Source organism: Mytilus edulis, chromosome 2 (genome assembly GCF_963676685.1).
Source record: "Mytilus edulis chromosome 2, xbMytEdul2.2, whole genome shotgun sequence".
Lineage (NCBI taxonomy): Eukaryota > Metazoa > Mollusca > Bivalvia > Mytilida > Mytilidae > Mytilus > Mytilus edulis.
In genome coordinates, this window is record NC_092345.1 from 97621829 (window position 1) to 97642929 (window position 21101).

Genomic DNA, 21101 nt, shown 5'->3' on the forward strand with positions numbered 1-21101 from the left:
CAACATCATTTAGAAGGTAACTTTTTTCCAGTTAAATTTGATTTAATATTGAACCATTAATACGATGCAAATACAGCGCTAGTTATTTACAAAGTCCATACACAAAATTCAAACACTTATGTATATGGTCTTACACTAAGAAACCTAATGGCCTAACCAACGACACCAGAGTATGATGTAACGTAATTTTTCAACATTATTTGGTTGTACTAGAATATCAGAACTGCTTTTCGTGCTCTGTTTAGATAATGAATTGGAGTTGTCTTCTTTTTCATTGTTTCATTGATATTACCATAAGATGATAATTATTTATGTTCATACCTTAACAGTCTTCTCCTCAACTAAAACGCCGTCTTTATAAAGTTTGAAAACAACACTGTCAACAAGTTCTGTTTCAACAGCAATATTCATTATCGGAGTAGTGTCAGTTGGTTTTAACTCTAAAACAGGACTTGTGTCACCAGGTGACGGTTTCCACCCTTTAGGTTTCAAAGCGTTTTCAGCACCATCTGGGGTCGTTGTTGAAGTCACACTATCCAAAGTTAATGAGCCCTTTGGCGAATCATCAGGACAAGTTTCAAAACCTACAAGTTCAAATAGCAATAGCATAAATAGAAATACAAGAAATACATATGATGAATGGCTGATAGTTACCATTCTCCCTGCAAGATTAGGAGGGCTTTTCGTTCAAAAGTTTGACCTGTTAGCAAACAAAACATGTGAAAGAAAATAGTGGTATTGGAATGTTGAGAACCTTAACATTTGTCCGATTGAGAGGATGAGTGATGTCAAAAGTTTAACCCAAACAAGTTAATTGATGGACAAGATACTACTTTAATTTTCCTTTCGGTCGATATTTGTATTCCACGATTTTATCTTAGTATGGTACCATGGAAAAAGGTTACATTTCTATTCAATCAATCAATCGACCAGTTTAAAAAAAGAAATCAAACTTGTAAAATTAGCCTAACATAGTTTACATTTTTTCAATATCTAGAAACGAGATATCTAAACTATATTTGAGGAATTGACTATAATTACTTGTCAATTCAAAAATCAAGCATCTCGATAATACCTTTTTCAGAGAATGTATTGTTTCTATTAGGGTAATTCGTTGGTACACAGTACGATCCCCTCCTTAAGTCAAGACATTTGAATTAACAATTATGGCCTTTCTTTCTTAAGAAACAAAGCAGGACCATCTCATTCAATATGTCTGTTAGTTCGATATGGGAGATACAACTGTTAATAATAGAAAAGTCAAATACTTTGATACTATTGCTTGAAGAACTAGTCTCAACTTGAATGTACCCTCACGGAATGTTGATTTTTTTACTATTTGCATTTTATTCATTAGATTCTAGAATAGGTAGTTTCACAATAAGTTGGAAGCCCTGCTAATATTGCTGAATAAATTGATGCTGATACTAGTAATTTGAAAAGAGGTTACATGAAGATCTGTTTGAGAGACCAAGTTATATAACGTTGATTGTTAGAACCTCAGGCAATTTAAGTATTCAATACAATGAATTAAACATCTAGTTTTGTTTATCTTTTGTTGAAACTGAATTGAACATATAAGAAACCTATAATTATACAGGATGTCCTCATTTGTACCTGTCGTGGGGTATCTGTTGAGTTTCCAAGTGATTTGTTAATCACTTGTTCAATTAACGAGCTGTTTATGTAATGGTATTTACACCCCACAAAAAACGACGATGTTTGAGGCTATAAGAGCGGGGGAAAGAAAATATTCGTCATGTGAAACAACTTTTAAATTTTTAGTGTTAATCATTAATTTCAGATTTTCTGACAATTGATATACCTGTAGTTGTAGAAGCGGGTCCTGTGGTTGTTGGAATCAAAGGTGGACTTGTTCCCGGGGCTCCAGCTTGAGTGCCAGTAGTTGGGGCTGACGCTGTAGAAGATGTTCCAGAGGTAAACACAGGAGACGATGTAGGTGTTGTGGCCGGTTGTCCTGTGGTCACAGCTACAGAAAACAACACAGGCTTAGTACATATATTTTAACACATGCATATATAAATAAAAAACAATTTCGATTTCATCTGTTAATAAAGATGTCGATTTGTCCTCCACTAATGAAGCTGAAATATTATATATGTAAAAGGGAACATGTGCTATATTCCTGCACTGTCAAAATTCCAAATGACATGGAAGTTGTTTTATTAGTAATATAAGTTAAATCACATTTGATCAATTTGAAACAACCGAGTTCTTTTTATTTCAGTAGCCTTCTTCATAACAGCTTCAACCTCAACATTTTCAATCCATTTTGACAAATAATTACAAATTAACACAATAGATAAATTGGTATAGTTAAAATATCAAGGATTTAAGGATTAAATTTATCAATATCTATCATCAATACATATGAATGAATGAAATATGGAAAATATAAGGCTGAATGCATTTGTATATATTGGTTATAATTTTATTGGGTTTACAAGAGCAGTTTATCAAATTTAATTGTGTTAATTTTATTGTACAAAAAGCACAACAACAGTAGTTACCTTTAATACAACCCTCCACGACAATATTTTTTAAAACCGGAGCAACATTAGGAGTTGTTACTGGTATGATCGTCAATTTTATGTCGTCAGCCAACACAGGTTTTTTAAATTCCACTTCTGCTACACCAGTTGGTTTTACCTATTGAAATACATAGCCATATGAAATGTATTAATGATCCTTTAATGGAATACTATATTGAATAGTCAAGTGTCATTTATTGGTACATGCCCCATAAATGGTTGAAATAACATATATAGTGTTGATTTATGACAGACCAGTTAAGGCTAAATGCAACTTTTTATTGCAAAACATACAATTGTTTCTGTGATGATTGGAAAGTTTGTTGAATTTTCCTAATTATTGACCATGTGCATAATTGATTGACTTCATCGTCTAAAATTTATGTTAAAAAAATATGAAATCGTTTTTATATCAGTTTTACCTTTAGTCGATGTTACAAGCCAAAATTTTACAATAATCCTTCTTTTACTACAAATTTCGTAAATTCTGTTTATGAATGTTTTACTTCTGATTGTAAACAACGTATGAACAAAGAATGCAAGAAAACAACATCATTTAGAAGGTAACTTTTTTCCAGTTAAATTTGATTTAATATTGAACCATTAATACGATGAAAATACAGCGCTAGTTATTTACAAAGTCCATACACAAAATTCAAACACTTATGTATATGGTCTTACACTAAGAAGCCTAATGGCCTAACCAACGACACCAGAGTATGATGTAACGTAATTTTTCAACATTATTTGGTTGTACTAGAATATCAGAACTGCTTTCGTGCTCTGTTTAGATAATGAATTGAAGTTGTCTTCTTTTTCATTGTTTCATTGATATTACCATAAGATGATAATTATTTATGTTCATACCTTAACAGTCTTCTCCTCAACTAAAACGCCGTCTTTATAAAGTTTGAAAACAACACTGTCAACAAGTTCTGTTTCAACAGCAATATTCATTATCGGAGTAGTGTCAGTTGGTTTTAATTCTAAAACAGGATTATCGCCACCAGGTGACGGTTTCCACCCTGTAGGTTTCAAAGCGTTTTCAGTACCATCTGGAGACGTTGGTGAAGTCACACTATCCAAAGTTATTGGGCCCTTTGTCGAATCATCCGGACAAATTTCCAACCCTAAAAAACCACATAGCATTAGTATAAATCCGAATATTAGGAATTTATATGATGGATGACTGTTAGTTACTATTAATATTGACATATTCATTTATTGACAACAGCAAGATAGTGATCATCTTGTAATCTTTATCGAACTTCCTGCAATATCATAAGGGCTTTTCGTTCAAAAGTTTGACCTGTTAGCAAACGAAATGTTTGACAGACCACTAGTCGTATTGGAATGTCGAGACCCTGAATATTTGTCCAATTGAGAAGATGTGGAACATTGAAGTAAATGGGAAATATATATTCCTTATGAAAGCGCTACCAGAATTTACACCAAAATAAACCGACGATGTTTAGGGCTTTAAGAGCGAGGAAAACAAAATATTTGTCATGTGAAACAACTTTTAAAATTTCATCCAATATATCTAACGCTGTTTCACAAAACGAAAAAGATGTACCAGGACAATATTAATAAAGAGATTTGAGCGAACTTTTAAACTTGAAACTGTACAAATAACGTCAGGAAATTGTTTTGTTGATAATTAGTTTCAGATTTTCTGACTAATAATATACCTGTAGTTGTAGAAGCGGGTCCTGTGGTTGTTGGAATCAAAGGTGGACTTGTTCCTGTGGCTCCAGCTTGAGTGCCAGTAGTTGGGGCTGACGCTGTAGAGGGTGTCACAGAGGTAAACACAGGAGACGATGTAGGTGTTGTGGCCGGTTGTCCTGTGGTCACAGCTACAGAAAAAAATCACAGGCTTAGTACATATATTTTAACACATGCATATATAACTAAAAACAAATTTGATTTCATATATTAATAAAGTTGTCGATTTGTCCTTCGCTAATGAAGCTGAAATATTATATATGTAAAAGGGAACATGTGGTATTTGCCGGCACTGTCATATTTCAAAATGACATGGAAGTTGTTTTATTAGTAATATAAGTTAAATCACATTTGATCAATTTGAAACAACCGAGTTCTTTTTATTTCAGTAGCCTTCTTCATAACAGCTTCAACCTCAACATTTTCAATCCATTTTGACAAATAATTACAAATTAACACAATAGATAAATTGGTATAGTTAAAATATCAAGGATTTAAGGATTAAATTTATCAATATCTATCATCAATATATATGAATGAATACAATATGGAAAATATAAGGTTGAATGCATTTGTATATATTGGTTATAATTTTATTGGGTTTACAAGAGCAGTTTATCAAATTTAATTGTGTTAATTTTATTGTACAAAAAGCACAACAACAGTAGTTACCTTTAATACAACCCTCCACGACAATATTTTTTAAAACCGGAGCAACATTAGGAGTTGTTACTGGTATGATCGTCAATTTTATGTCGTCAGCCAACACAGGTTTTTTAAATTCCACTTCTGCTACACCAGTTGGTTTTACCTATTGAAATACATAGCCATATGAAATGTATTAATGATCCTTTAATGGAATACTATATTGAATAGTCAAGTGTCATTTATTGGTACATGCCCCATAAATGGTTGAAATAACATATATAGTGTTGATTTATGACAGACCAGTTAAGGCTAAATGCAACTTTTTATTGCAAAACATATAATTGTTTCTGTGATGATTGGAAAGTTTGTTGAATTTTCCTAATTATTGACCATGTGCATAATTGATTGACTTCATCGTCTAAAATTTACGTTAAAAAAACATGAAATCGTTTTTATATCATTTTTACCTTTAGTCGATGTACAAGCCAAAATTTTACAATAATCCTTCTTTTACTACAAATTTCGTAAATTCTGTTTATGAATGTTTTACTTCTGATTGTAAACAACGTATGAACAAAGAATGCAAGAAAACAACATCATTTAGAAGGTAACTTTTTTCCAGTTAAATTTGATTTAATATTGAACCATTAATACGATGCAAATACAGCGCTAGTTATTTACAAAGTCCATACACAAAATTCAAACACTTATGTATATGGTCTTACACTAAGAAACCTAATGGCCTAACCAACGACACCAGAGTATGATGTAACGTAATTTTTCAACATTATTTGGTTGTACTAGAATATCAGAACTGCTTTTCGTGCTCTGTTTAGATAATGAATTGGAGTTGTCTTCTTTTTCATTGTTTCATTGATATTACCATAAGATGATAATTATTTATGTTCATACCTTAACAGTCTTCTCCTCAACTAAAACGCCGTCTTTATAAAGTTTGAAAACAACACTGTCAACAAGTTCTGTTTCAACAGCAATATTCATTATCGGAGTAGTGTCAGTTGGTTTTAACTCTAAAACAGGACTTGTGTCACCAGGTGACGGTTTCCACCCTTTAGGTTTCAAAGCGTTTTCAGCACCATCTGGGGTCGTTGTTGAAGTCACACTATCCAAAGTTAATGAGCCCTTTGGCGAATCATCAGGACAAGTTTCAAAACCTACAAGTTCAAATAGCAATAGCATAAATAGAAATACAAGAAATACATATGATGAATGGCTGATAGTTACCATTCTCCCTGCAAGATTAGGAGGGCTTTTCGTTCAAAAGTTTGACCTGTTAGCAAACAAAACATGTGAAAGAAAATAGTGGTATTGGAATGTTGAGAACCTTAACATTTGTCCGATTGAGAGGATGAGTGATGTCAAAAGTTTAACCCAAACAAGTTAATTGATGGACAAGATACTACTTTAATTTTCCTTTCGGTCGATATTTGTATTCCACGATTTTATCTTAGTATGGTACCATGGAAAAAGGTTACATTTCTATTCAATCAATCAATCGACCAGTTTAAAAAAAGAAATCAAACTTGTAAAATTAGCCTAACATAGTTTACATTTTTTCAATATCTAGAAACGAGATATCTAAACTATATTTGAGGAATTGACTATAATTACTTGTCAATTCAAAAATCAAGCATCTCGATAATACCTTTTTCAGAGAATGTATTGTTTCTATTAGGGTAATTCGTTGGTACACAGTACGATCCCCTCCTTAAGTCAAGACATTTGAATTAACAATTATGGCCTTTCTTTCTTAAGAAACAAAGCAGGACCATCTCATTCAATATGTCTGTTAGTTCGATATGGGAGATACAACTGTTAATAATAGAAAAGTCAAATACTTTGATACTATTGCTTGAAGAACTAGTCTCAACTTGAATGTACCCTCACGGAATGTTGATTTTTTTACTATTTGCATTTTATTCATTAGATTCTAGAATAGGTAGTTTCACAATAAGTTGGAAGCCCTGCTAATATTGCTGAATAAATTGATGCTGATACTAGTAATTTGAAAAGAGGTTACATGAAGATCTGTTTGAGAGACCAAGTTATATAACGTTGATTGTTAGAACCTCAGGCAATTTAAGTATTCAATACAATGAATTAAACATCTAGTTTTGTTTATCTTTTGTTGAAACTGAATTGAACATATAAGAAACCTATAATTATACAGGATGTCCTCATTTGTACCTGTCGTGGGGTATCTGTTGAGTTTCCAAGTGATTTGTTAATCACTTGTTCAATTAACGAGCTGTTTATGTAATGGTATTTACACCCCACAAAAAACGACGATGTTTGTGGCTATAAGAGCGGGGGAAAGAAAATATTCGTCATGTGAAACAACTTTTAAATTTTTAGTGTTAATCATTAATTTCAGATTTTCTGACAATTGATATACCTGTAGTTGTAGAAGCGGGTCCTGTGGTTGTTGGAATCAAAGGTGGACTTGTTCCCGGGGCTCCAGCTTGAGTGCCAGTAGTTGGGGCTGACGCTGTAGAAGATGTTCCAGAGGTAAACACAGGAGACGATGTAGGTGTTGTGGCCGGTTGTCCTGTGGTCACAGCTACAGAAAACAACACAGGCTTAGTACATATATTTTAACACATGCATATATAAATAAAAAACAATTTCGATTTCATCTGTTAATAAAGATGTCGATTTGTCCTCCACTAATGAAGCTGAAATATTATATATGTAAAAGGGAACATGTGCTATATTCCTGCACTGTCAAAATTCCAAATGACATGGAAGTTGTTTTATTAGTAATATAAGTTAAATCACATTTGATCAATTTGAAACAACCGAGTTCTTTTTATTTCAGTAGCCTTCTTCATAACAGCTTCAACCTCAACATTTTCAATCCATTTTGACAAATAATTACAAATTAAGACAATAGATAAATTGGTACAGTTAAAATATCAAGGATTTAAGGATTAAATTTATCAATATCTATCATCAATACATATGAATGAATGAAATATGGAAAATATAAGGTTGAATGCATTTGTATATATTGGTTATAATTTTATTGGGTTTACAAGAGCAGTTTATCAAATTTAATTGTGTTAATTTTATTGTACAAAAAGCACAACAACAGTAGTTACCTTTAATACAACCCTCCACGACAATATTTTTTAAAACCGGAGCAACATTAGGAGTTGTTACTGGTATGATCGTCAATTTTATGTCGTCAGCCAACACAGGTTTTTTAAATTCCACTTCTGCTACACCAGTTGGTTTTACCTATTGAAATACATAGCCATATGAAATGTATTAATGATCCTTTAATGGAATACTATATTGAATAGTCAAGTGTCATTTATTGGTACATGCCCCATAAATGGTTGAAATAACATATATAGTGTTGATTTATGACAGACCAGTTAAGGCTAAATGCAACTTTTTATTGCAAAACATACAATTGTTTCTGTGATGATTGGAAAGTTTGTTGAATTTTCCTAATTATTGACCATGTGCATAATTGATTGACTTCATCGTCTAAAATTTATGTTAAAAAAACATGAAATCGTTTTTATATCAGTTTTACCTTTAGTCGATGTTACAAACCAAAATTTTACAATAATCCTTCTTTTACTACAAATTTCGTAAATTCTGTTTATGAATGTTTTACTTCTGATTGTAAACAACGTATGAACAAAGAATGCAAGAAAACAACATCATTTAGAAGGTAACTTTTTTCCAGTTAAATTTGATTTAATATTGAACCATTAATACGATGAAAATACAGCGCTAGTTATTTACAAAGTCCATACACAAAATTCAAACACTTATGTATATGGTCTTACACTAAGAAGCCTAATGGCCTAACCAACGACACCAGAGTATGATGTAACGTAATTTTTCAACATTATTTGGTTGTACTAGAATATCAGAACTGCTTTCGTGCTCTGTTTAGATAATGAATTGAAGTTGTCTTCTTTTTCATTGTTTCATTGATATTACCATAAGATGATAATTATTTATGTTCATACCTTAACAGTCTTCTCCTCAACTAAAACGCCGTCTTTATAAAGTTTGAAAACAACACTGTCAACAAGTTCTGTTTCAACAGCAATATTCATTATCGGAGTAGTGTCAGTTGGTTTTAATTCTAAAACAGGATTATCGCCACCAGGTGACGGTTTCCACCCTGTAGGTTTCAAAGCGTTTTCAGTACCATCTGGAGACGTTGGTGAAGTCACACTATCCAAAGTTATTGGGCCCTTTGTCGAATCATCCGGACAAATTTCCAACCCTAAAAAACCACATAGCATTAGTATAAATCCGAATATTAGGAATTTATATGATGGATGACTGTTAGTTACTATTAATATTGACATATTCATTTATTGACAACAGCAAGATAGTGATCATCTTGTAATCTTTATCGAACTTCCTGCAATATCATAAGGGCTTTTCGTTCAAAAGTTTGACCTGTTAGCAAACGAAATGTTTGACAGACCACTAGTCGTATTGGAATGTCGAGACCCTGAATATTTGTCCAATTGAGAAGATGTGGAACATTGAAGTAAATGGGAAATATATATTCCTTATGAAAGCGCTACCAGAATTTACACCAAAATAAACCGACGATGTTTAGGGCTTAAAGAGCGAGGAAAACAAAATATTTGTCATGTGAAACAACTTTTAAAATTTCATCCAATATAACTAACGCTGTTTCACAAAACGAAAAAGATGTACCAGGACAATATTAATAAAGAGATTTGTAGCGAACTTTTAAACTTGAAACTGTACAAATAACGTCAGGAAATTGTTTTGTTGATAATTAGTTTCAGATTTTCTGACTAATAATATACCTGTAGTTGTAGAAGCGGGTCCTGTGGTTGTTGGAATCAAAGGTGGACTTGTTCCTGTGGCTCCAGCTTGAGTGCCAGTAGTTGGGGCTGACGCTGTAGAGGGTGTCACAGAGGTAAACACAGGAGACGATGTAGGTGTTGTGGCCGGTTGTCCTGTGGTCACAGCTACAGAAAAAAATCACAGGCTTAGTACATATATTTTAACACATGCATATATAACTAAAAACAAATTTGATTTCATATATTAATAAAGTTGTCGATTTGTCCTTCGCTAATGAAGCTGAAATATTATATATGTAAAAGGGAACATGTGGTATTTGCCGGCACTGTCATATTTCAAAATGACATGGAAGTTGTTTTATTAGTAATATAAGTTAAATCACATTTGATCAATTTGAAACAACCGAGTTCTTTTTATTTCAGTAGCCTTCTTCATAACAGCTTCAACCTCAACATGTTCAATCCATTTTGACAAATAATTACAAATTAACACAATAGATAAATTGGTATAGTTAAAATATCAAGGATTTAAGGATTAAATTTATCAATATCTATCATCAATACATATGAATGAATGAAATATGGAAAATATAAGGTTGAATGCACTTGTATATATTGGTTATAATTTTATTGGGTTTACAAGAGCAGTTTATCAAATTTAATTGTGTTAATTTTATTGTACAAAAAGCACAACAACAGTAGTTACCTTTAATACAACCCTCCACGACAATATTTTTTAAAACCGGAGCAACATTAGGAGTTGTTACTGGTATGATCGTCAATTTTATGTCGTCAGCCAACACAGGTTTTTTAAATTCCACTTCTGCTACACCAGTTGGTTTTACCTATTGAAATACATAGCCATATGAAATGTATTAATGATCCTTTAATGGAATACTATATTGAATAGTCAAGTGTCATTTATTGGTACATGCCCCATAAATGGTTGAAATAACATATATAGTGTTGATTTATGACAGACCAGTTAAGGCTAAATGCAACTTTAAATTGCAAAACATATAATTGTTTCTGTGATGATTGGAAAGTTTGTTGAATTTTCCTAATTATTGACCATGTGCATAATTGATTGACTTCATCGTCTAAAATTTATGTTAAAAAAACATGAAATCGTTTTTATATCATTTTTACCTTTAGTCGATGTTACAAGCCAAAATTTTACAATAATCCTTCTTTTACTACAAATTTCGTAAATTCTGTTTATGAATGTTTTACTTCTGATTGTAAACAACGTATGAACAAAGAATGCAAGAAAACAACATCATTTAGAAGGTAACTTTTTTCCAGTTAAATTTGATTTAATATTGAACCATTAATACGATGCAAATACAGCGCTAGTTATTTACAAAGTCCATACACAAAATTCAAACACTTATGTATATGGTCTTACACTAAGAAACCTAATGGCCTAACCAACGACACCAGAGTATGATGTAACGTAATTTTTCAACATTATTTGGTTGTACTAGAATATCAGAACTGCTTTTCGTGCTCTGTTTAGATAATGAATTGGAGTTGTCTTCTTTTTCATTGTTTCATTGATATTACCATAAGATGATAATTATTTATGTTCATACCTTAACAGTCTTCTCCTCAACTAAAACGCCGTCTTTATAAATTTTGAAAACAACACTGTCAACAAGTTCTGTTTCAACAGCAATATTCATTATCGGAGTAGTGTCAGTTGGTTTTAACTCTAAAACAGGACTTGTGTCACCAGGTGACGGTTTCCACCCTTTAGGTTTCAAAGCGTTTTCAGCACCATCTGGGGTCGTTGTTGAAGTCACACTATCCAAAGTTAATGAGCCCTTTGGCGAATCATCAGGACAAGTTTCAAAACCTACAAGTTCAAATAGCAATAGCATACATAGAAATACAAGAAATACATATGATGAATGGCTGATAGTTACCATTCTCCCTGCAAGATTAGGAGGGCTTTTCGTTCAAAAGTTTGACCTGTCAGCAAACAAAACATGTGAAAGAAAATAGTGGTATTGGAATGTTGAGAACCTTAACATTTGTCCGATTGAGAGGATGATTGATGTCAAAAGTTTAACCCAAACAAGTTAATTGATCGACAAGATACTACTTTAATTTTCCTTTCGGTCGATATTTGTATTCCACGATTTTATCTTAGTATGGTACCATGGAAAAAGGTTACATTTCTATTCAATCAATCAATCGACCAGTTTAAAAAAAGAAATCAAACTTGTAAAATTAGCCTAACATAGTTTACATTTTTTCAATATCTAGAAACGAGATATCTAAACTATATTTGAGGAATTGACTATAATTACTTGTCAATTCAAAAATCAAGCATCTCGATAATACCTTTTTCAGAGAATGTATTGTTTCTATTAGGGTAATTCGTTGGTACACAGTACGATCCCCTCCTTAAGTCAAGACATTTGAATTAACAATTATGGCCTTTCTTTCTTAAGAAACAAAGCAGGACCATCTCATTCAATATGTCTGTTATTTCGATATGGGAGATACAACTGTTAATAATAGAAAAGTCAAATACTTTGATACTATTGTTTGAAGAACTAGTCTCAACTTGAATGTACCCTCACGGAATGTTGATTTTTTTACTATTTGCATTTTATTCATTAGATTCTAGAATAGGTAGTTTCACAATAAGTTGGAAGCCCTGCTAATATTGCTGAATAAATTGATGCTGATACTAGTAATTTGAAAAGAGGTTACATGAAGATCTGTTTGAGAGACCAAGTTATATAACGTTGATTGTTAGAACCTCAGGCAATTTAAGTATTCAATACAATGAATTAAACATCTAGTTTTGTTTATCTTTTGTTGAAACTGAATTGAACATATAAGAAACCTATAATTATACAGGATGTCCTCATTTGTACCTGTCGTGGGGTATCTGTTGAGTTTCCAAGTGATTTGTTAATCACTTGTTCAATTAACGAGCTGTTTATGTAATGGTATTTACACCCCACAAAAAACGACGATGTTTGAGGCTATAAGAGCGGGGGAAAGAAAATATTCGTCATGTGAAACAACTTTTAAATTTTTAGTGTTAATCATTAATTTCAGATTTTCTGACAATTGATATACCTGTAGTTGTAGAAGCGGGTCCTGTGGTTGTTGGAATCAAAGGTGGACTTGTTCCCGGGGCTCCAGCTTGAGTGCCAGTAGTTGGGGCTGACGCTGTAGAAGATGTTCCAGAGGTAAACACAGGAGACGATGTAGGTGTTGTGGCCGGTTGTCCTGTGGTCACAGCTACAGAAAACAACACAGGCTTAGTACATATATTTTAACACATGCATATATAAATAAAAAACAATTTCGATTTCATCTGTTAATAAAGATGTCGATTTGTCCTCCACTAATGAAGCTGAAATATTATATATGTAAAAGGGAACATGTGCTATATTCCTGCACTGTCAAAATTCCAAATGACATGGAAGTTGTTTTATTAGTAATATAAGTTAAATCACATTTGATCAATTTGAAACAACCGAGTTCTTTTTATTTCAGTAGCCTTCTTCATAACAGCTTCAACCTCAACATTTTCAATCCATTTTGACAAATAATTACAAATTAAGACAATAGATAAATTGGTATAGTTAAAATATCAAGGATTTAAGGATTAAATTTATCAATATCTATCATCAATACATATGAATGAATGAAATATGGAAAATATAAGGTTGAATGCATTTGTATATATTGGTTATAATTTTATTGGGTTTACAAGAGCAGTTTATCAAATTTAATTGTGTTAATTTTATTGTACAAAAAGCACAACAACAGTAGTTACCTTTAATACAACCCTCCACGACAATATTTTTTAAAACCGGAGCAACATTAGGAGTTGTTACTGGTATGATCGTCAATTTTATGTCGTCAGCCAACACAGGTTTTTTAAATTCCACTTCTGCTACACCAGTTGGTTTTACCTATTGAAATACATAGCCATATGAAATGTATTAATGATCCTTTAATGGAATACTATATTGAATAGTCAAGTGTCATTTATTGGTACATGCCCCATAAATGGTTGAAATAACATATATTGTGTTGATTTATGACAGACCAGTTAAGGCTAAATGCAACTTTTTATTGCAAAACATACAATTGTTTCTGTGATGATTGGAAAGTTTGTTGAATTTTCCTAATTATTGACCATGTGCATAATTGATTGACTTCATCGTCTAAAATTTATGTTAAAAAAACATGAAATCGTTTTTATATCAGTTTTACCTTTAGTCGATGTTACAAGCTAAAATTTTACAATAATCCTTCTTTTACTACAAATTTCGTAAATTCTGTTTATGAATGTTTTACTTCTGATTGTAAACAACGTATGAACAAAGAATGCAAGAAAACAACATCATTTAGAAGGTAACTTTTTTCCAGTTAAATTTGATTTAATATTGAACCATTAATACGATGAAAATACAGCGCTAGTTATTTACAAAGTCCATACACAAAATTCAAACACTTATGTATATGGTCTTACACTAAGAAGCCTAATGGCCTAGCCAACGACACCAGAGTATGATGTAACGTAATTTTTCAACATTATTTGGTTGTACTAGAATATCAGAACTGCTTTCGTGCTCTGTTTAGATAATGAATTGAAGTTGTCTTCTTTTTCATTGTTTCATTGATATTACCATAAGATGATAATTATTTATGTTCATACCTTAACAGTCTTCTCCTCAACTAAAACGCCGTCTTTATAAAGTTTGAAAACAACACTGTCAACAAGTTCTGTTTCAACAGCAATATTCATTATCGGAGTAGTGTCAGTTGGTTTTAATTCTAAAACAGGATTATCGCCACCAGGTGACGGTTTCCACCCTGTAGGTTTCAAAGCGTTTTCAGTACCATCTGGAGACGTTGGTGAAGTCACACTATCCAAAGTTATTGGGCCCTTTGTCGAATCATCCGGACAAATTTCCAACCCTAAAAAACCACATAGCATTAGTATAAATCCGAATATTAGGAATTTATATGATGGATGACTGTTAGTTACTATTAATATTGACATATTCATTGATTGACAACAGCAAGATAGTGATCATCTTGTAATCTTTATCGAACTTCCTGCAATATCATAAGGGCTTTTCGTTCAAAAGTTTGACCTGTTAGCAAACGAAATGTTTGACAGACCACTAGTCGTATTGGAATGTCGAGACCCTGAATATTTGTCCAATTGAGAAGATGTGGAACATTGAAGTAAATGGGAAATATATATTCCTTATGAAAGCGCTACCAGAATTTACACCAAAATAAACCGACGATGTTTATGGCTTAAAGAGCGAGGAAAACAAAATATTTGTCATGTGAAACAACTTTTAAAATTTCATCCAATATATCTAACGCTGTTTCACAAAACGAAAAAGATGTACCAGGACAATATTAATAAAGAGATTTGAGCGAACTTTTAAACTTGAAACTGTACAAATAACGTCAGGAAATTGTTTTGTTGATAATTAGTTTCAGATTTTCTGACTAATAATATACCTGTAGTTGTAGAAGCGGGTCCTGTGGTTGTTGGAATCAAAGGTGGACTTGTTCCTGTGGCTCCAGCTTGAGTGCCAGTAGTTGGGGCTGACGCTGTAGAGGGTGTCACAGAGGTAAACACAGGAGACGATGTAGGTGTTGTGGCCGGTTGTCCTGTGGTCACAGCTACAGAAAAAAATCACAGGCTTAGTACATATATTTTAACACATGCATATATAACTAAAAACAAATTTGATTTCATCTATTAATAAAGTTGTCGATTTGTCCTTCGCTAATGAAGCTGAAATATTATATATGTAAAAGGGAACATGTGGTATTTGCCGGCACTGTCATATTTCAAAATGACATGGAAGTTGTTTTATTAGTAATATAAGTTAAATCACATTTGATCAATTTGAAACAACCGAGTTCTTTTTATTTCAGTAGCCTTCTTCATAACAGCTTCAACCTCAACATTTTCAATCCATTTTGACAAATAATTACAAATTAACACAATAGATAAATTGGTATAGTTAAAATATCAAGGATTTAAGGATTAAATTTATCAATACCTATCATCAATACATATGAATGAATGAAATATGGAAAATATAAGGTTGAATGCATTTGTATATATTGGTTATAATTTTATTGGGTTTACAAGAGCAGTTTATCAAATTTAATTGTGTTAATTTTATTGTACAAAAAGCACAACAACAGTAGTTACCTTTAATACAACCCTCCACGACAATATTTTTTAAAACCGGAGCAACATTAGGAGTTGTTACTGGTATGATCGTCAATTTTATGTCGTCAGCCAACACAGGTTTTTTAAATTCCACTTCTGCTACACCAGTTGGTTTTACCTATTGAAATACATAGCCATATGAAATGTATTAATGATCCTTTAATGGAATACTATATTGAATAGTCAAGTGTCATTTATTGGTACATGCCCCATAAATGGTTGAAATAACATATATAGTGTTGATTTATGACAGACCAGTTAAGGCTAAATGCAACTTTTTATTGCAAAACATATAATTGTTTCTGTGATGATTGGAAAGTTTGTTGAATTTTCCTAATTATTGACCATGTGCATAATTGATTGACTTCATCGTCTAAAATTTATGTTAAAAAAACATGAAATCGTTTTTATATCATTTTTACCTTTAGTCGATGTTACAAGCCAAAATTTTACAATAATCCTTCTTTTACTACAAATTTCGTAAATTCTGTTTATGAATGTTTTACTTCTGATTGTAAACAACGTATGAACAAAGAATGCAAGAAAACAACATCATTTAGAAGGTAACTTTTTTCCAGTTAAATTTGATTTAATATTGAACCATTAATACGATGCAAATACAGCGCTAGTTATTTACAAAGTCCATACACAAAATTCAAACACTTATGTATATGGTCTTACACTAAGAAACCTAATGGCCTAACCAACGACACCAGAGTATGATGTAACGTAATTTTTCAACATTATTTGGTTGTACTAGAATATCAGAACTGCTTTTCGTGCTCTGTTTAGATAATGAATTGGAGTTGTCTTCTTTTTCATTGTTTCATTGATATTACCATAAGATGATAATTATTTATGTTCATACCTTAACAGTCTTCTCCTCAACTAAAACGCCGTCTTTATAAAGTTTGAAAACAACACTGTCAACAAGTTCTGTTTCAACAGCAATATTCATTATCGGAGTAGTGTCAGTTGGTTTTAACTCTAAAACAGGACTTGTGTCACCAGGTGACGGTTTCCACCCTTTAGGTTTCAAAGCGTTTTCAGCACCATCTGGGGTCGTTGTTGAAGTCACACTATCCAAAGTTAATGAGCCCTTTGGCGAATCATCAGGACAAGTTTCAAAACCTACAAGTTCAAATAGCAATAGCATAAATAGAAATACAAGAAATACATATGATGAATGGCTGATAGTTACCATTCTCCCTGCAAGATTAGGAGGGCTTTTCGTTCAAAAGTTTGACCTGTTAGCAAACAAAACATGTGAAAGAAAATAGTGGTATTGGAATGTTGAGAACCTTAACATTTGTCCGATTGAGAGGATGAGTGATGTCAAAAGTTTAACCCAAACAAGTTAATTGATGGACAAGATACTACTTTAATTTTCCTTTCGGTCGATATTTGTATTCCACGATTTTATCTTAGTATGGTACCATGGAAAAAGGTTACATTTCTATTCAATCAATCAATCGACCAGTTTAAAAAAAGAAATCAAACTTGTAAAATTAGCCTAACATAGTTTACATTTTTTCAATATCTAGAAACGAGATATCTAAACTATATTTGAGGAATTGACTATAATTACTTGTCAATTCAAAAATCAAGCATCTCGATAATACCTTTTTCAGAGAATGTATTGTTTCTATTAGGGTAATTCGTTGGTACACAGTACGATCCCCTTCTTAAGTCAAGACATTTGAATTAACAATTATGGCCTTTCTTTCTTAAGAAACAAAGCAGGACCATCTCATTCAATATGTCTGTTAGTTCGATATGGGAGATACAACTGTTAATAATAGAAAAGTCAAATACTTTGATACTATTGCTTAAAGAACTAGTCTCATCTTGAATGTACCCTCACGGAATGTTGATTTTTTTACTATTTGCATTTTATTCATTAGATTCTAGAATAGGTAGTTTCACAATAAGTTGGAAGCCCTGCTAATATTGCTGAATAAATTGATGCTGATACTAGTAATTTGAAAAGAGGTTACATGAAGATCTGTTTGAGAGACCAAGTTATATAACGTTGATTGTTAGAACCTCAGGCAATTTAAGTATTCAATACAATGAATTAAACATCTAGTTTTGTTTATCTTTTGTTGAAACTGAATTGAACATATAAGAAACCTATAATTATACAGGATGTCCTCATTTGTACCTGTCGTGGGGTATCTGTTGAGTTTCCAAGTGATTTGTTAATCACTTGTTCAATTAACGAGCTGTTTATGTAATGGTATTTACACCCCACAAAAAACGACGATGTTTGAGGCTATAAGAGCGGGGGAAAGAAAATATTCGTCATGTGAAACAACTTTTAAATTTTTAGTGTTAATCATTAATTTCAGATTTTCTGACAATTGATATACCTGTAGTTGTAGAAGCGGGTCCTGTGGTTGTTGGAATCAAAGGTGGACTTGTTCCCGGGGCTCCAGCTTGAGTGCCAGTAGTTGGGGCTGACGCTGTAGAAGATGTTCCAGAGGTAAACACAGGAGACGATGTAGGTGTTGTGGCCGGTTGTCCTGTGGTCACAGCTACAGAAAACAACACAGGCTTAGTACATATATTTTAACACATGCATATATAAATAAAAAACAATTTCGATTTCATCTGTTAATAAAGATGTCGATTTGTCCTCCACTAATGAAGCTGAAATATTATATATGTAAAAGGGAACATGTGCTATATTCCTGCACTGTCAAAATTCCAAATGACATGGAAGTTGTTTTATTAGTAATATAAGTTAAATCACATTTGATCAATTTGAAACAACCGAGTTCTTTTTATTTCAGTAGCCTTCTTCATAACAGCTTCAACCTCAACATTTTCAATCCATTTTGACAAATAATTACAAATTACCACAATAGATAAATTGGTATAGTTAAAATATCAAGGATTTAAGGATTAAATTTATCAATATCTATCATCAATACATATGAATGAATGAAATATGGAAAATATAAGGTTGAATGCATTTGTATATATTGGTTATAATTTTATTGGGTTTACAAGAGCAGTTTATCAAATTTAATTGTGTTAATTTTATTGTACAAAAAGCACAACAACAGTAGTTACCTTTAATACAACCCTCCACGACAATATTTTTTAAAACCGGAGCAACATTAGGAGTTGTTACTGGTATGATCGTCAATTTTATGTCGTCAGCCAACACAGGTTTTTTAAATTCCACTTCTGCTACACCAGTTGGTTTTACCTATTGAAATACATAGCCATATGAAATGTATTAATGATCCTTTAATGGAATACTATATTGAATAGTCAAGTGTCATTTATTGGTACATGCCCCATAAATGGTTGAAATAACATATATAGTGTTGATTTATGACAGACCAGTTAAGGCTAAATGCAACTTTTTATTGCAAAACATACAATTGTTTCTGTGATGATTGGAAAGTTTGTTGAATTTTCCTAATTATTGACCATGTGCATAATTGATTGACTTCATCGTCTAAAATTTATGTTAAAAAAACATGAAATCGTTTTTATATCAGTTTTACCTTTAGTCGATGTTACAAGCCAAAATTTTACAATAATCCTTCTTTTACTACAAATTTCGTAAATTCTGTTTATGAATGTTTTACTTCTGATTGTAAACAACGTATGAACAAAGAATGCAAGAAAACAACATCATTTAGAAGGTAACTTTTTTCCAGTTAAATTTGATTTAATATTGAACCATTAATACGATGAAAATACAGCGCTAGTTATTTACAAAGTCCATACACAAAATTCAAACACTTATGTATATGGTCTTACACTAAGAAGCCTAATGGCCTAACCAACGACACCAGAGTATGATGTAACGTAATTTTTCAACATTATTTGGTTGTACTAGAATATCAGAACTGCTTTCGTGCTCTGTTTAGATAATGAATTGAAGTTGTCTTCTTTTTCATTGTTTCATTGATATTACCATAAGATGATAATTATTTATGTTCATACCTTAACAGTCTTCTCCTCAACTAAAACGCCGTCTTTATAAAGTTTGAAAACAACGATGTCAACAAGTTCTGTTTCAACAGCAATATTCATTATCGGAGTAGTGTCAGTTGGTTTTAATTCTAAAACAGGATTATCGCCACCAGGTGACGGTTTCCACCCTGTAGGTTTCAAAGCGTTTTCAGTACCATCTGGAGACGTTGGTGAAGTCACACTATCCAAAGTTATTGGGCCCTTTGTCGAATCATCCGGACAAATTTCCAACCCTAAAAAACCACATAGCATTAGTATAAATCCGAATATTAGGAATTTATATGATGGATGACTGTTAGTTACTATTAATATTGACATATTCATTTATTGACAACAGCAAGATAGTGATCATCTTGTAATCTTTATCGAACTTCCTGCAATATCATAAGGGCTTTTCGTTCAAAAGTTTGACCTGTTAGCAAACGAAATGTTTGACAGACCACTAGTCGTATTGGAATGTCGAGACCCTGAATATTTGTCCAATTGAGAAGATGTGGAACATTGAAGTAAATGGGAAATATATATTCCTTATGAAAGCGCTACCAGAATTTACACCAAAATAAACCGACGATGTTTAGGGCTTAAAGAGCGAGGAAAACAAAATATTGTCATGTGAAACAACTTTTAAAATTTCATCCAATATATCTAACGCTGTTTCACAAAACGAAAAAGATGTACCAGGACAATATTAATAAAGAGATTTGAGCGAACTTTTAAACTTGAAACTGTACAAATAACGTCAGGAAATTGTTTTGTTGATAATTAGTTTCAGATTTTCTGACTAATAATATACCTGTAGTTGTAGAAGCGGGTCCTGTGGTTGTTGGAATCAAAGGTGGACTTGTTCCTGTGGCTCCAGCTTGAGTGCCAGTAGTTGGGGCTGACGCTGTAGAGGGTGTCACAGAGGTAAACACAGGAGACGATGTAGGTGTTGTGGCCGGTTGTCCTGTGGTCACAGCTACAGAAAAAAATCACAGGCTTAGTACATATATTTTAACACATGCATATATAACTAAAAACAAATTTCGATTTCATCTGTTAATAAAGTTGTCGATTTGTCCTTCGCTAATGAAGCTGAAATATTATATATGTAAAAGGGAA

General features: G+C 32.3%; 1 protein-coding gene across 1 annotated transcript in view; it reads right to left on the bottom strand.

The window, feature by feature from the left end:
• Positions 1-21101, bottom strand: part of LOC139513596 (mucin-3B-like) — a 204456-nt gene that overhangs the window by 70156 nt on the left and 113199 nt on the right. The window contains exons 106-128 of the mRNA XM_071302241.1: positions 20794-20958; positions 19971-20233; positions 19083-19221; positions 18377-18541; positions 16873-17135; positions 15984-16122; positions 15278-15442; positions 14454-14716; positions 13566-13704; positions 12860-13024; positions 11356-11618; positions 10467-10605; positions 9761-9925; positions 8936-9198; positions 8048-8186; positions 7342-7506; positions 5838-6100; positions 4950-5088; positions 4244-4408; positions 3420-3682; positions 2532-2670; positions 1826-1990; positions 322-584 (exon numbers count right to left, since the gene is read on the bottom strand). Coding sequence (XP_071158342.1) covers positions 322-584; positions 1826-1990; positions 2532-2670; positions 3420-3682; positions 4244-4408; positions 4950-5088; positions 5838-6100; positions 7342-7506; positions 8048-8186; positions 8936-9198; positions 9761-9925; positions 10467-10605; positions 11356-11618; positions 12860-13024; positions 13566-13704; positions 14454-14716; positions 15278-15442; positions 15984-16122; positions 16873-17135; positions 18377-18541; positions 19083-19221; positions 19971-20233; positions 20794-20958 — 4397 coding nt within the window. The remainder of the gene's footprint in view (positions 1-321; positions 585-1825; positions 1991-2531; positions 2671-3419; positions 3683-4243; positions 4409-4949; positions 5089-5837; positions 6101-7341; positions 7507-8047; positions 8187-8935; positions 9199-9760; positions 9926-10466; positions 10606-11355; positions 11619-12859; positions 13025-13565; positions 13705-14453; positions 14717-15277; positions 15443-15983; positions 16123-16872; positions 17136-18376; positions 18542-19082; positions 19222-19970; positions 20234-20793; positions 20959-21101) is intronic.